Here is a 15545-nt window from a genome sequence, read left to right as displayed (position 1 = left end):
GCCCAAACCTGCCAAAAAAAGTCTTTGCTGGTCTCTCCTCTAAGCCACGCTGCCTTTTTTCCCCCTACTTCCTTTCTCTTTTTTTATATACTATATATTTTTTATTGATTTTTATATTAATAAAAACTCTCCCGAATTTTCAGAGAGGGGTGGCATACAAATCTATAATAATAATAATAATAATAATAATAATAATAATAATAATAATAAGAAGAAGAAGAAGAAGAAGAAGAAGAAGAAGAAGAAGAAGAAGAAGAAGCAGCAGCTAGAGAAATTAGTGAAATACGAAGATCTGAAAATCGAGCTGCAACGACTCTGGCATAAGCCCGTGAAAGTGGTCCCAGTGGTCCTTGGCACGCTGGGCGCAGGGCCCAAGGATCTCAGCGGACATTTGAAAACCATCGGAATTGACAAAATCTCCATCTGTCAATTGCAAAAGGCCCCTTTATTGGGATCGGCAAACATAATTCGCCGCTACATCACGCAGTCCTAGGTGCTTGGGAAGCGCCCGACTGGTGATGAAATACGAAATCCAGTATAGTGATCTCGTTTGCTGTGTTGTACTGACATAATAATAATTATTATTATTATGATGATTCACTCAACACATAACAATGTGCCCAATGTCAAGGCACCCACCACCAAACATCATTCCTACCCCTCCACCAAGATGGGGGCATATTTCCTATACTGTATACCATTTTAACGTAAGAGCAGTCTATCTATTTACATATTATAAAATAATTCCAATTTAAAAGCTGAGATCCCCTTCTCCCTTTCTCCAACTTCTATTTTTGCCCCGTTTTCCTCTCCCGCCAACCACCAAACTCTTTTCTTTCCTTCCTTCCTCTCTTTTTATCTCTGTTGTGACTCTTGTCTGAATAATCTCACTCTGCCTGAAGTTTTCTATGTGAGGCTCAAGGTTGATTATCAGGTGGCCCAGCACAGAGAGAGAGAAGGGGGGGGGAGCGGCCCCTTCTGATGGACGGGGCGGGTTGGGTTGCCCATGATTCTCTAAATATGTGTGTGTGTGTGTGTGTGTGTGTCTGCACACACCCCTTTCTTCCTCTTCTCATTGGTATGTGTGGGTGGGAAAAAATTATTCCAGCTATTTTTCTTTATCACTCCTGCAGAGTTTTAAGCAAGATAGTCATATTTGTTTTAGATTACCAGGGGGGGAAGGAGCCCGATGCATGCCGGGGGAATAACGTGGCCTCGATCTGCCAGGCACGGGATATTTAGCACACGGCCACCCATCTTACACAGGCCTCCCGGTACCCTTGAAGGGGCGGCAGGAGCCAGGGTGAGAGACCCCAGCGAGCACCCACCCAGGCTCCTCTTAGCCTTCTATGAGCTTCTGGCTGGAGAGAAGATCGTGGATGGATCAGCCAAGGTGCCTAGAAGGAGCATGATAGGAACATAGAAGATTGACAGCAGAAAAAGACCTCATGGTCCATTTAGTCTGCCCTTACACAATTTCCTGTGTTTTATCTTAGGATGGATCTATTTTTATCCTAGGCATGTTCAAATTCGGTTACCAACCACGCCTGCTGGAACTTTGTTCCAAGCATCTACTACTCTTTCAGTCAAATAATATTTTCTCACATTGCTTCTGATCTTTCCTGCAACTAATTTCAGATTGTGCCCCCTTGTTCTTGGGTTCACTTTCCTTTCCCCAGATCCGACTAAATGGTGGCCTGAAATCACCTTGAAATCTTAAAAAAAGGCAATGTAAAACAGTTTAAAACCCCTAAAAACTCATACATATCTTTTGGGGATGGATCTGTGTCATTGGTCAACAGCCCAAGGCCTCCGGGCAAAGCTAAGGCTTTAAGGCTTTCCGGAAGGCCAGTAGAGTAGGAGCAGCACGGATTTCCGTAGGTAGTTGGTTCCAGAGAGCCGGAGCCACCACAAAGAAGGCCCTCTGCAAACTGGATGTTTGGAAACATGAACCTTGGTTCCTAACCCAGAGCCCCAGATCCGAATTTAAATGGTGGCCAGAAATTGTCTTTGCAGAGGGGAAAAACACCACCACCAGGGCTGGGCTTTGATGTCGCTTTTTGTCCCCTGGGATCGACCCTTGGCCTAAAATTTCCGCCTTTGAGCCGTTGCCCATGCACGCCGGGGGCGGAGAGGCGGGCCTTGGTTGCTACACAGCCTTGGTAAGAGCTCCTCCATTAATGGGGTCAGGGTTTGCCGTGATAAAGATTTGCTGTTCTTAACTGTGTCAAAAAATCAATAAATCCCCAGCGATGCTCGGTTGCGATAGCAGGAGAGAAATCCCCAACAGCAGCTGCGTGGCTTGGACGCACATCGGCTGCAGGGGGGGGCAGGGGGTGTTTGCTGATGTTTTTGCCAAAAAGAGCCCGTTTCCGCAAGCAGGCGGAGGGCGGCCAAGGGCCTGGGGTACGCCAAAGCCTGTCGGTCCTCCAGCCCAGCGGCTCTCTGCCCGCTGAGATGCCCTTTCAAAGCGGAGAGGAGAGCAGGGCGAATGAAGGGCCCACGGAAGGCAGCTTGGACCACCGGCCACCCGCTTGCCCAGGTGAGGGGCCAACGCTGCCCATGGAGAGGAGGGGAGCAGGAGCTGCCGGCAGGGGGCACGAAGCAGGCCGTACTTTGCCCTGTGGGTCCATCTCGCCGCTTGAGCCTCCGAGGGCGCAACTTCTTTTCAGGGCGGCACCGAATGTGGCCTTCTTGAGTCAACTCTTTGTGTTCTTGTGCCACCTGGGAGTTGGGGAGGGGGGAGGACTTTTGTTCAACTTTGGCACTTTGTGGTGGTGGGGGGACGCACTTCTCTCTTCACACTGTATTTTTCAGAGTATAAGACACACTTTTTTCCTCCCTAAAAGAGGCTGAAAATTCAACGGCGTAGCTTTTTTCCCCCCAGCCCAAAACTAGCTTCTAACGATCTTCCCTTGCAGGCTCTTTCATTCTTTCTCTCTGCTAAGAATGTTTTCCAAGCCCTAAGACTTTGCAGGGGGGGTTTTCCCATTGGTCTAACCTGCTCCAAATAGGTTTCTTTCCAGCCCTAACCAGGTACTAACAATGTTCCCAACTCTTACTGACTTGCAGGCTCTTTCATTCTTTCTCTCTGCAAAGAATGTTTTCCAACCTCTAATTCTTTGCAGGGTTTTTTCATTGCTCTACTTGCTCTGAATAAGTTTCTTTCCAGCCCTAACCAGGTTCTAACAATGTTCCCAGCTCTTGCAACCTCTTTCATTGTTACTCTCTCCGAATAAAGTTTTTTTAAAGCCCTAACCAGGGGATAAAACAATGTGCTGTAGCTGACCAGACTAAGGACGCTAAACCAGATGAACAAACACCTAGTGAGCAGATTCTTTTCCCTATTTTCCTCCCCAAAAACTAAGGTGCGTCTTATACTCTGGAAAATGCAGTAACTGGTTTCAGAAAAGACCCCTGAGCTTTGGAGAGTGAATATCAGAGGGCAGATCCCTTCAAGGTTAATTTGCCACCAATGAGATACCGTTGGTGGGTCTTAGCATCTCCTGCCTGGTGGGCCCCTAGTTGACCTTGGCCTCCAGGCCAGAGAAGCTGCCCAACGCTTGGAGGAGGAAGAGGGAGGGTCTCCCCATCCCCTCTCCTTTCCCTTCCCCTCTAATTTTCAGAGCGGATTTGGGGGTGGCGGGGAGGCTTCAGTTATTCCAAGTATTGACCCTGATTACTCGGGCAAAGCTGGGATAATCTCTTGAGCCCCTTGAAGATACTTTGCTTTTGTAAAGGGAGGTGAAGAGTGAAGGCAACGGTGGTGGTTGCAGGCGGCTTTAAAACTCTCCCAATCACCCCCTCCATCTTATCAGGCGATTGTGCGTCATTTTGTTGGTTGAGTTGTCGGGATTGTGTGTGTGTGTGCACTTTAATGTTCCAGCTGCATCGGGCTTGCTGCTTCCCGAAGGAAGGCCAGCGGCTCAAAATTCAAGGGGCAATTTTGGGTTTTGTCCTTTATTCACACCTCAGCTGGACAACCCACCTTCCAAGGTCCAGCCTCTGTCGGTTGTCCCCCAGCCCTGGGTTCAAATTACCCTATTTACGGGAGCTTCCCTGAGGCCTTCTGGTTTCATTCTTTTATTTATTTTTATTTATTTATTTATTTTGTCCAATACACAATGAGGCTTTTCTATATATACACATAGAAAAATACATGATGAAGGTTATAGAGGAGATACTCATAGTAAAATGTATCTAAGAAAGAAGAGAAGAGAAGTTATAGGAATAGAACATATCAATGAAAGAATAGAAGAAGAGATATAGGAATAGAAGAAAGGGATAGGAGATATAGGAGAGCAATAGGACAGGGGACGGAAGGCCCTCTAGTGCACTTGTACTCGCCCCTTACTGACCTCTTAGGAATCTGGACAGGTCAACCGTGGATAATCTAAGGGTAAAGTGTTGGGGGTTTGGGGATGACACTACAGAGTCCGGTAATGAGTTCCACGCTTCGACAACTCGGTTACTGAAGTCATATTTTTTACAGTCAAGTTTGGAGCGCTTAATATTAAGTTTAAATCTGTTGTGTGTTGTGAGGTTCTTTTGTGATACTAGCTGGAACTGGAGCGCTCCCCATTAAACTGACCCGCAGGCAGAGGAACCTCTGTTTACCTGTTGTGCCAATTACGGCCATTTGTGTAAAGCTAAGATGGCTTCAAGAGAGGGAGGCTGTTTGGGGTCACTGCTGCGTCAATTGAAGATGGTCTTTGTAGCTCAGGGTTCAGTTGTGGGGACCTCGATGCTCTCTAAGCCACAGGGCTTCCTTGCCGTCTGGCATTGTCCAATAGGGGACATCGTCAGCACATTGAATATGATTCTTGACAAATGTTTCATTTTATTTTATGTATTTTATCTGCACCAAAGACAAGTTCCTTGTGTGTGTGCAATTATTTATTATTTATTTATTAGATTTGTATGCCGCCCCTCTCCACAGACTCGGGGCGGCTCACAACAGTAATAATAACAGTACACAATGTAACAAATCTAATATTAAAAGAAAGTATCTAAAAACCCATCATTTAAAAATCATACAACACAAGCACACCATGCATAAACTATATAAGCTTGGGGGAGATGTCTCAATTCCTCCATTACAATTCTCCCAATTACACTTGGCCAATAAAGAATTCCATTCTACTCTACTCTATTCTTTGCTTCTATTCTATTCTGTTCAGAAAAGGCAGGTTTTAATGGCTTTCCAGAAGACTGGTAGGGTGGGGATAGTTCGGAACTCTGGAGGCAATTGATTCTAAAGAGTCAGAGCCACCACAGAGAAGGCTCTCCCCCGCAGCCCTGCCAGCCGACACTGTTTGGTGGATAGGACCTGGAGAAGGCCAATCCTGTGGACTCTTATTGACCACAAGGAGGGAGGAGGGAGGAGGCAGTCCCGTAAATAGTCTGGCCCTGAGCCGTGTAGGGCTTTAAAGGTGATAACCAAGACCTTGAATTGCGTCCGGAGACCGACTGGTAACCAATGCAGCTCACGTAAGTTTGGAGTAATCGGTACAACCTCTATCATTCATGGCTGCTGCATTTTGCACCAGCTGAAGTCTCCAAGCACTCTTCAAGGGTAGCCCCATGTGGAGCTTACAAGGAGCAGTCTAAGAGCAAGTGTTTATTTTCTTCTGTAGGCAAGAGAGGGAGGGCTTGGTTTTCGGCTTGTCTCCAGTCAACTGAAGGGAATTTGGCTGCTTACACTTGCCAAACCCTTCCTGATACGCTTTTCTCGCCAGATGAAGTTGGCATGGCACCCAGTCCCCAAAATTGGTTCCCAGCTGATCCTTTCTGGATTAACAGCAGCCAAGCTGAGTGGGTCGGGCAACCAGGTCCCTCCTGCAGGCTGCTGGTGGTGTTCCCGGCATCCGCCTCCTTTGGCCAAGTGGGCTGGAACTGCCGGCCGTTGTAGTTCAGGGCCATCTGGAGGGTGGCTGGTTTCCCAGCTTTGGGGGGGCAGGAGGTGAGATCAAAGGAAGCCCAGGGAGGCCCCAGAAGGAGCCAAGTCTCCTCCTATGGAATGCCCAGGGTCAGTTGGTCGGCTGGGGAGCAGCAGCTGGAAGTAGGCAAAAGGGCAGACTTAATAATACTGTAATAATAATAACAACAACAGGGGCATAAGGGCAGACTAGATGGACCATGAGGTCTTTTTCTGCCCTCAATCTTCTCTGTTTCTATGTGTCTAACAACAACACAGTTGGAAGGGACCTTGGAGGTCTTCTAGTCCAACCCCCTGCTTAGGCAGGGAACCACCCTACAATACTTCAGACAGATGGTTATTCAACATCTTCTTTAAAACTTCCAATGTTGGAACCTTTACAACTTCTAGAGGCAAGGTGTTCCACTGGTCAACCGTTCTGACTGTCAGGAACTGTCAGTCCTCAGAGAGCGGGCGGCATATAAATCCTATTATTATTATTATTATTATTATTATTAATAATAATAATAATAATAATAATAATAATATTTATTATAATAATAATTATTATTATTATTAATAATAATAATAATAAAACAATAGTAATAATAATTCTTACTGCTGTTAGTATATGAAGGATGACGCTCCGATATTTCTTTTCCAATTTTTCATCAAATATTCCTAACAGGAAGGTTTCTGGTTTCATGATTATTTGGTGTTCTGCTACTGCTTCCAGCCATCTATGTATTTTTATCCAATTTATTTCATTATTATTTTTCTGTCCTTTTCATGCTGTCAATTCCAGGGGTGGCTGAGACATACACACCGCAATTTGCAAGCAACCCAACTTGGGTCCCGACACGGTGCTTCTGAACTGCTGCCTGGCCTGAGTTGGGTTGGGTTGAGCCCACCTCCTCCGCCAACCTTGCTGACCCCTCTGGGCTCCAAATGCAGTCGTGCCCCCCCCCAATCCCAGCGCAGGTCCTTCCGTAGAAGCCCCCCACCCTCCTCGGGCGGCATCTGCTGGCCATCTTCCCTCTCCCCCTCCATTCCACTGGGTAACTTCATTAACGCCGTCTCGCCGGCCCCGATACCAGCCCAATTTGGTTAATGATCCCGGAGATAAGAATGTTTCTGATAACTTTGGGCCAGCTGCCTTGCAGGAACCAATCAGAAGGTTGCTTGGCCAGGAAGCTGATGGGGGAGATAAGATAAGGGCGGAATTGTATTAACCTGCCGGGTGGTGAAACTGAGCGCCAGCGCCACCGATCCCGAGATTAGGGGCAGACAGGCGCAGGCGCGCAGCCGACAGCCACAGGGGGAGAGGTGGACTTTGTACTTTGTGATAATGGACAACATTGTTTTTGGCCATTAGGCCCGGCCGGAGGATTAATTGATGTGTCCTGCTGGTGGGCCAGTTGTTCCAGGAGGGGAGGGGGCAGGTGGGGGAATGCTCAGGTGGGCTCCGTCCATCGTGGTCCATCGGTCTGTCTGAAGTAGGTGCAGGCGCTGCGAGGATGGCCGTGGGCTAGAGAGACCCCCGTGGTAAAAATCGGGAATGCCCAGGCCGTGCCTTCCAGCCAAGGGTCTTCTCAGCCAGCCACATTGGTGCCCACTGGCATCCATCTCAGCCCATCACCAAGAGACCAGTGTTGTCCACTGTGCCCCCTCCCTCCCTCTCTTTCTTCCATCCCTCCTTCTCTTTCTTTCTTCCTTCCTTCCCTCCCTCTCTCCCAATTCCTTTTTCTATTCTTCTTTCCTTTGACCTTTCTTCCTTTCTCTCCTTTTCCTTCCTTAATCTTCCCTCCTTCCCTCCCTCCCTTTCTTCCATCCCTCCTTCTCTTTCTTTCTTCCTTCCTTCCTTCCCTCCCTCTCTTTCTTCCCTCTCTCCCAATTCCTTTTTCTATTCTTCTTTCCTTTGACTTTTCTTCCTTTCTCTCCTTTTTCCTTCCCTCCTTCCCTCCCTCCCTTTCTTCCATCCCTCCTTCTCTTTCTTTCTTTCTTCCTTCCTTCCCTCCCTCTCTTTCTTCCCACTCTCCCAATTCCTTTTTCTATTCTTCTTTCCTTTGACTTTTCTTCCTTTCTCTCCTTTTTCCTTCCCTAATCTTCCCTCCTTCCCTCCCTCCCTTTCTTCCATCCCTCCTTCTCTTTCTTTCTTCCTTCCTTCCCTCCCTCTCTTTCTTCCCTCTCTCCCAATTCCTTTTTCTATTCTTCTTTCCTTTGACTTTTCTTCCTTTCTCTCCTTTTCCTTCCCTCCCTCCTTCCCTCCCTCCCTTTCTTCTATCCCTCTAACTTTCCTCACTTTGCCACCCCCCAGCAGAGATAGAGGGAGGGAGGGAAGGGCCCCTCCTCTGGGCTAGCCCTATTTTTGTCCCCTTCTGTCTGGAACGGCCGCTTCCTTTATCAGTGGCCCAGTGTTTTCTCTGGTGAGGACTGATACACAGAAGATGCTCCGTTCTGACATGGAAAGTGTCAGCCAGAGGCTCTTATCGTCCAGCCGTGGTCTCCTGACCCAAAGGAAGCTGATTAGCCAGCAAGGAGGGGGGGAGGGGGGAGGGGCTGCTGGGTATCCCGGAAGTTGGAGCTCCTGCATTGTCTCCCTTTGTCCACAGAGTTCGAGGATCTTTGCCTTATAGGCTATTTACTCCCAGGGGTCTTTAAACTCTATTTTATTTATTTATTTTATTAATTGGACTTATATGCCGCCCCTCTTCGTGGACTCGGGGCGGCTTACAACATTTTGGGGTACCTGTTGAGTGATTCCCAACCATGGCCATTGTAGAGCCGGGGTGGCGCAGCAGGTAGAGTGCAGTACTGCAAGCTGTTTTTGCTGACTGCTGGCTGTAGTTCAGTAGTTCAAATCTCACCACCAGCTCAAGGGTGACTCAGCCTTTGTTGGGGGCAAGAGGCTGATTTTGTAAACTGCTTAGAGAGGGTTGTAAAAGCACTGTACAGCAGTATATAAGTCTAAATGCTACTGATAAATGCTTTCAGCTGGAAGGAGGGAGGGAGGAAGGAAGGAAGGAAGGAAGGAAGGAAAAGAAATGGGAGGGAGAGAGGTGAGAGTGAAAGGGAGAGAGGGAGGGAAAGAATGGTTGGTGCAGCGGTTAGAGTGGAGCCCTGCAGGTGCCTTCAGCTAACTGTTAGCTGTAGTTCAGCAGTTCAAATCTCACCACCGGCTCCAGGTGGACTCAACCTTCCATCCTTCCCAGGTGGGTCAAATGAGGACCCAGATTGTTGGGGGCAGGAGGCTGATTCTGTAAACCGCTTAGAGAGGGCTGTAAAGCACCACAAAGCTGTATATAAGTCTAACTGCTATTTATTTATTTACTTATTGGATTTCTATGCCTCCCCCCTCCGAGGACTCCAAAGACTATTGCTATTGCTATACAAGTCCAATTAATAAAATAAATAAATAAATAAATATTAAGACAGGTGGACTACAACTCCCATAATTCTCCAGCCAGTATGGTCCTGGTGAGAGTGGCACACTCAGGGCCAAGATAGTCACAAAAAGATGGCAGTGCCCAGGAGGTGGGCCCAGACCATTAGCCCCCTCCCCTCCCTTCTGATCTACCCTGGCCTTCCTGGGTTCTCCTCCCTCCCTTCTTCCTGGTTTTGAAGGGTTTGTTTCCCAGGCAGAAGCTCAGCTTGAACCCCCAGCTGGCTCTCCTCCTTCCCTCCCCCCCAGGGCTTGGAGAAAAGAGGGGCTTGCAGTCTCCCCTCCCTCCTTTCCCAGATGTGGCGTGAGGAGGGGGAGGCCTTGCTGGAGCCTGCCTTGAAGTATTGTCTAACTGCCACCTTATCAGCAGGCAGCATGATGGAGGTGCAGCTAAAACATTTTTAGGCCAGTCTCCCCGGCCAATTTACATGTTATCTCCCCCCATTAAACCCGGGAGGCTTATCAAGCCATCAAGGCTATTACAGCACCAGGCGGCCTCAGCCAAGGGTCCTAAGGAAGCCTCCAAGAACCTCCCTTTCCCAGGGAGAGATGCCAGCAACTTTGCACCATCCTGTCCCCTCTCCAAGAAAAACCCTCTAGGGCAGGGGGTCTCCAGCCTTGGCCGCTTTAAGACTTGTGGACTTCAACGCCCAGAATTCCTCAGTCAGCGAAGCATGTCGGAGCCCCTCCCCTTAGGAAACCAGGTTGCAACGCCTCTTCAGCCTTGAAAGATGGTGTTGAAGGGGGGACTTGATCGAAGGGTATAAAATCCTGCATGGGATAGAAAAGGTGGATAGAGAAAAATCCTTTTCTCTATCGCACAATACTAGGAAGAGGGGGCCCTCCCTAAAGGTCATAAGTAAGAAAGTGAGGACAAATAAATGTTTCTTCACCCAGAAGGTCCTTGGTTTATGGAATCCACTTCCAGAACAGGTCGTGACAGCTGTCAGCCTGAAGAGCTTCAAGGCAGGATTAGACAGATTCGTGGATGCCAAGTGTATCATAGGTGGTTATTGAAAGGGACGTCCAAGTGCCGCCTCTATGTTGGTGGAGGCAGGCAGGGTTCCCTTGGGTCCCATTTGTTGGGGGTCCTTCTCTTTCTGCTCAAGATCCCCATGGACAATTGGTGGGACACAGAACGCTGGACTTGAGGGGCTTTGGCCTGATTCAGCAGGGCTCTTCTGAGGTTCTTATGACCCAGTAATGATTCCCTCCTCAAATCTCCTTGTTTCTCAATATTTGGCCTTGGCAAAGAGACCGTTCACCCTGTTGAAGTGCCCCCACCTGTCCCCAAAGCATCATCCACCCGTCAGAACCTCCTTTTGCCAAGTTGAAGTGCATGGCCCTCTTTTTGGGCAGCTCAAAACAAGCCCTTGGCGGGATCATCCAGGGGGCCGTTCGGGCTCTTGGTTGGGCCTTCGGACTTCGCCAACCCTCCCTTCTCTTCTCTTTCAGACGAGCTGGAGCTTCTGACCTCCCAGGCAGAGAGCAAGGTGTGTGTGAAACGCAGCATCCCCGGTGGAGTCTTTTGGGGCCCGTTCCCGGGAAATATCCACAGCGATCCTCCTTCTCCAGGACTGACCGAGCCGGTAAGGTCCCCACACACACACACACACCCATAAAGACAGCTAAATTAGTGGAGGAGGGAGAAGAATGAATGATGTTGGGTGGTGGGAGCATGCAATGTGTTTTATGTAGTGTGTATCTGTCATTATTTAAAAATTAATTTTAAAAAAAATTTTTTAAAAAGGAGGGAGAAGAGTCCACCTTGGACCCTTCACACAAGAAATGGTCATGATAGAATTACAAAAACACCACAGGGACAGAAGGGACCTGAATGACAGGCTGCAGGGGTGTTGTAGTAATACCAGCATATTTGGGTGCAAGGGGGTGCAACCTACTAACTAAGGAATTGGCCCTGGGGGGGGGGCATTTCCTCTCCTCTCCCCTAATTTGCCTTGATTTCTGTCTCTGGAGGAAAGTCATAGACCGAGCGGCAAAGAAAGGGACATTTGTGGGAGTTTCATTTATTTTCTAATTTTAAAATAATTTTTATAGAAACATAGAAGATTGACGTCAGAAAAAGACCTCCTGGTCCATCTAGTCCACCCTTATACTATTTCCTATATTTTATCCTAGGATGGATCTATGTTTATCCCAGGCATGTTTAAATTCAGTGACTGTGGATTGACCAACCACGTCTGCTGGAAGTTTGTTCCAAGCATCTACTCCTCTTTCAGTCAAATAATACTTTAAACTTTAAAAAATGCATGAAAGAAAATACAAACAAACAAGACATTTTACAAAATGAACCAAAAACAAAACTGAAACATTTATACTATGGATATGGATATACAGTATGTTTATCCATATGGATATGTGTTTATCCCAGGCATGTTTAAATTCAGTTAAATCCACAGCCACTGAATTTAAACCTGCCTGGGATAAACATAGATCCATCCTAAGATAAAATACAGGAAATAGTATAAGGGCAGACTAAATGGACCAGGAGGTCTTTTTCTGCCGTCAATCTTCTATGTTCCTATGTTTTTATACTACATTTTATACCTTTAATGTTATTCTGCAGTGCTTCTATTGACTTATTTACTATTTTTATCTGTTTTCAGTGGTCATTATAATTTGTACATCTCTAGGATCTTAATAGCATTTAGCATTTAGACTTATCTACCACTTCACAGTGATTTTCCAACACTCTCTAAACAGTTTACAGAGAGTCAGCCTCTTGCCCCCAACAATCTGGGTCCTCATTTGACCGACCCCCCCCCTCCAAAGGACAGAAGGCTGAGCCAACCTTCATCCGGTGGTGAGATTTGAACTGCTGAACTACAGCGGAGCAGTTAGCAGAAGGAAGGGCCAGGCAAGGTCGCAGCAGTTAGCTGAAGGAGCCTGCAGGGCTGCACTCTAACCACTGCGCCACCCCGACTTTAATTTAATTAGGGTGCTTCATTTCCTTTGGGGGGTCCTTCTCCAATAAAAATACTGCACGGCAGCTCATAATGCACCAATAATGCCACCTAAAATACCCTACCAAAGGCTGCCCACCTGGCATGATTTATGAGCCAACACCGAGAGCATCAAAGTGCCCAGAACCAGAAAGGGAACCACGGGGTGATTTGGATGCCCCCACTTGCCTGCTGCTGGGGAGAAGCAGGAGACACCCCCTTCTTCCTCCCTCTGGCACCATCCCGGCAATCGTGGCCAGGGCAGGGCCAGGGCTGGAGAGCCGGTCCAACTTTTCCCTGCCAAGAGTATCGGGCTCGGGGGGGGGGGCACTTTCTCTCCCTCTCTCGCCTCCCTCTGCTCCCCCCATTTATCTCTTTGTGTGTGTGTGCTGAATTAAACCCTTGATTAACCCTTATCTTGCCAGTCCGGCAGCTATCTCTCCTGTGGCGCCGTCGGTCCAGACAACCGGTACAGGATGATTGATTTCTTAAAGATAGGCCGCTCTGCTTTCTTCTGATACTTCATTTATTGTCTAAATATTTTTGCTCCTGTTTCAGCGAGGGTTTCCTTATCCAGCTACACTGACAATCCCCAGCCCTCTCTCTCTCTCTCTCACTCTCACTCTCTCTCTCTCACTCTCTCTCTCTCTTTCGCCCACCCTCTTTTTTCCTTTGGCTGGGAGGGGGAGAAAGACCCTCCTGCCCCTCAGCCTTTCACCATTTTTGGGCTCTCTGGAAGCCTCAACCTTCATCAGTCCTGGGTGGGGGGAGGGTTCCCAGTACTCTCCCCCTGAATGTTCTGCGAAAGGGTCCTTACTGTGGCTACTGGGCCCTCCTCAGAGGCCTAGCAGGTACCTATCTCGCCTTATGGAGCATCCCTCAAAGTGCCCCCACCTCATTGTGCCCCCATCTCATCCTGCTTTGACAAGAGAAATCCGTTTCTCCTTGGTTGGGGAGATCCTTCAAAGCAGACGATGAGTGGTGGGTTGGTGGCCCTTCGTGCATAGGAGGTTGATTCATGGTGAAGTCCTCCGTTAAGAGCCTTGGTGATGCAGTGGTTAGAGTGCAGTACTGCAAGCTGTTTCTGCTGACTGCTGGCTGTAGTTGACTCAGCCTTCCATCCTTCCCAGGTGGGTCAAATGAAGACCCAGATTGTTGGGGGCAAGAGGCTGAGTGTGTAAACTGCTTAGAAAGGGCTGTAAAGCACTATGAAGTGGTATATGAGTTTAAATGCTATTGCTATTCCTTCCTCCCTCACTCCCTCCATCGTTCCTTCCTTCCATCGTTCCTTCCTTTCTTCCTTCCTTCTCCTTCTCATTTCCTTCCTTTCTTCCTTCCTTACTTCTCTCCCAATGGTTAGAATACAGTATTGCAGGAGTTCAGTGCTGACCACTGCCAGGAGTTCAGTGCTGACCAGCTCAAGGTTGGCTCAGCCTTCCATCCTTCCGAGGTGGGTCAAATGAGGACCCAGATTGTTGGGGGCAAGAGGCTGACTCTGTAAACCACTTAGAGAGGGCGGTAAAGCAATGTGAAGCGGTATATAAGTCTAAGTGCTATTGCCCTTCTTTCCTTCCTTCCATCATTCCTTCCTCCCTCCCTCCCTCCTTCCTTCCTTCTCATTCTCATTTCCTTCCTTCCTTTCTTCCTTCCTTCTCATTTCCTTTCTTCCTTTCTTCCTTCCTTCTCATTCTCCCTTCCTTCCTTCCTTCCTTCCTGTAGCTCCTGTAGCCCCCTAGCCTAGCAGAAACCACCTTGAGCAAATTGGAAGAGCCTTCCTTCCTTCCTTCCTTCCTTCCTTCCTTCCTTCCTCCCCCGTTTTTGGACACGTGCAATCAGAGGCCCAGACGTCTTGGAAGGTTCTTCTTTTTGTACTGTCAGCAAAAGTGTGTGTCTTTGCTCTGTGTGTGAGCGTGTGCAAGAAAGAGAGAGAGAGAGAGAGGAGCTTGCACGTGTGTGTGATTATCAAGCCTTGAGCACTCTGCTCCTCGGACCGATAAGCCTTAAACCGACCAAGACTGTCAGTCGGAGTGGAGGGTTTAGAAATATTGGGACGGATAATTAGATTTTATATCGTTACTGCTGCAGCCATTGAAGGATCAGGCAGATTAATTTTTCCCCCTCGCCCTCCTTCCTTCTCATTAATATTCATTAGCAGCGCAGGGAGGTGCGGGGGCTGAGCAGGAGCGAAATGGGGCAGGCGGCAAGGGGGGGCAGCCCAGGACCTTCTTCCAGACCCTCCTCTTCCTCCCCTCCAGGGTCGTTCTCCCTCAAAGGGGACACATGTGCTGGACCGTTTTTACTTCAGCAGCTACCGTGCTTCCCAAAGAATTATATATATGTGTGTGTGAGTATCACATGTTTTTGCTGAATTTGAAAATTAAGGGAGACTAGGATAGATCTATTTCGGCCTTATTTTGGCCTCATCAGCTAGCCATACCCTCACTGGGACTTGAACCTGCAACCTTTGCCTTGTAAGGCAGAGAATTTTCCTCTAGGCTACAGTATCCAATCCCTTCAGCTCTGCACCAGGGTTGAGTTACATATTTTTGTGTCGAATCACCCTGGTGTATTGAAGGAACATCACAGCTCCTTATTTGCCTCTCAGCCCAACCCAGGGCCATTTCCAAGGCAGTTAATTATATTGATAGCCGACAATTCTATCTGTATGTGTCACATGTTTTTTTTGCTGAATTTGAAAATTAAGGGAGACTAGGATAGATCTATTTCAGCCTTCTTTTGGCCTCATCAGCTAGCCATACCCACTGGTATATATATATTCTTCCCGTGTAAGTTTCAGAGATTTCTGGTGACATTTCGACGAGAAATCTCTGAAACTTACACGGGAAGAAACCCGAATATGCCAAGACCTTCATACCTGTACCCATGAAGGGAACACTCAAATAACACATCCTAGATCTGAATGAATGAAATATCCTCATCGAATATTTCATTTGCACAACTATTCCATTTGCACAACAGCACATGAAATTGATTGTCAATCAGTGTTGCTTCCTAAGTGGACAGTTTGATTTCACAGAAGTTTGATTGACTTGGGAGTTATATTCTGTGTTCCCTTTATATATATTTTTGAGCAGTGTATATATAATGAACCTTGAAATAAGCACTTATTATTTGTTTATTGCCACAGGGATTAAATTTTTATGAATCAATATTCATAAAAATCTTAAGGATACAAGCAACAAGTGGCAGTCATACAGTCATA

The 15545-nt window shown here is 47.6% G+C and overlaps 1 protein-coding gene across 2 annotated transcripts in view; it reads left to right on the top strand.

Annotated features, from left to right (window-relative positions):
• The window catches only part of ZFPM1 (zinc finger protein, FOG family member 1), a 93006-nt gene that overhangs the window by 61101 nt on the left and 16360 nt on the right, over positions 1-15545 (top strand). Inside the window, exons 1-2 of one of the 2 annotated variants that reach the window (XM_070761829.1) lie at positions 2436-2542; positions 10815-10948. In XM_070761829.1, the coding sequence (XP_070617930.1) occupies positions 2458-2542; positions 10815-10948 (219 nt within the window). In that variant the 5' untranslated portion in view covers positions 2436-2457. Of the gene's footprint in view, positions 1-2435; positions 2543-10814; positions 10949-15545 lie in introns of those variants that run through there. The other variant, XM_070761828.1, reaches the window with a different exon arrangement.

Source organism: Erythrolamprus reginae, chromosome 9 (genome assembly GCF_031021105.1).
Source record: "Erythrolamprus reginae isolate rEryReg1 chromosome 9, rEryReg1.hap1, whole genome shotgun sequence".
Taxonomy (NCBI): domain Eukaryota; kingdom Metazoa; phylum Chordata; class Lepidosauria; order Squamata; family Dipsadidae; genus Erythrolamprus; species Erythrolamprus reginae.
Note: the sequence above shows the minus strand (reverse complement) of the source record. Positions and strands in the feature narration are given on the sequence as shown.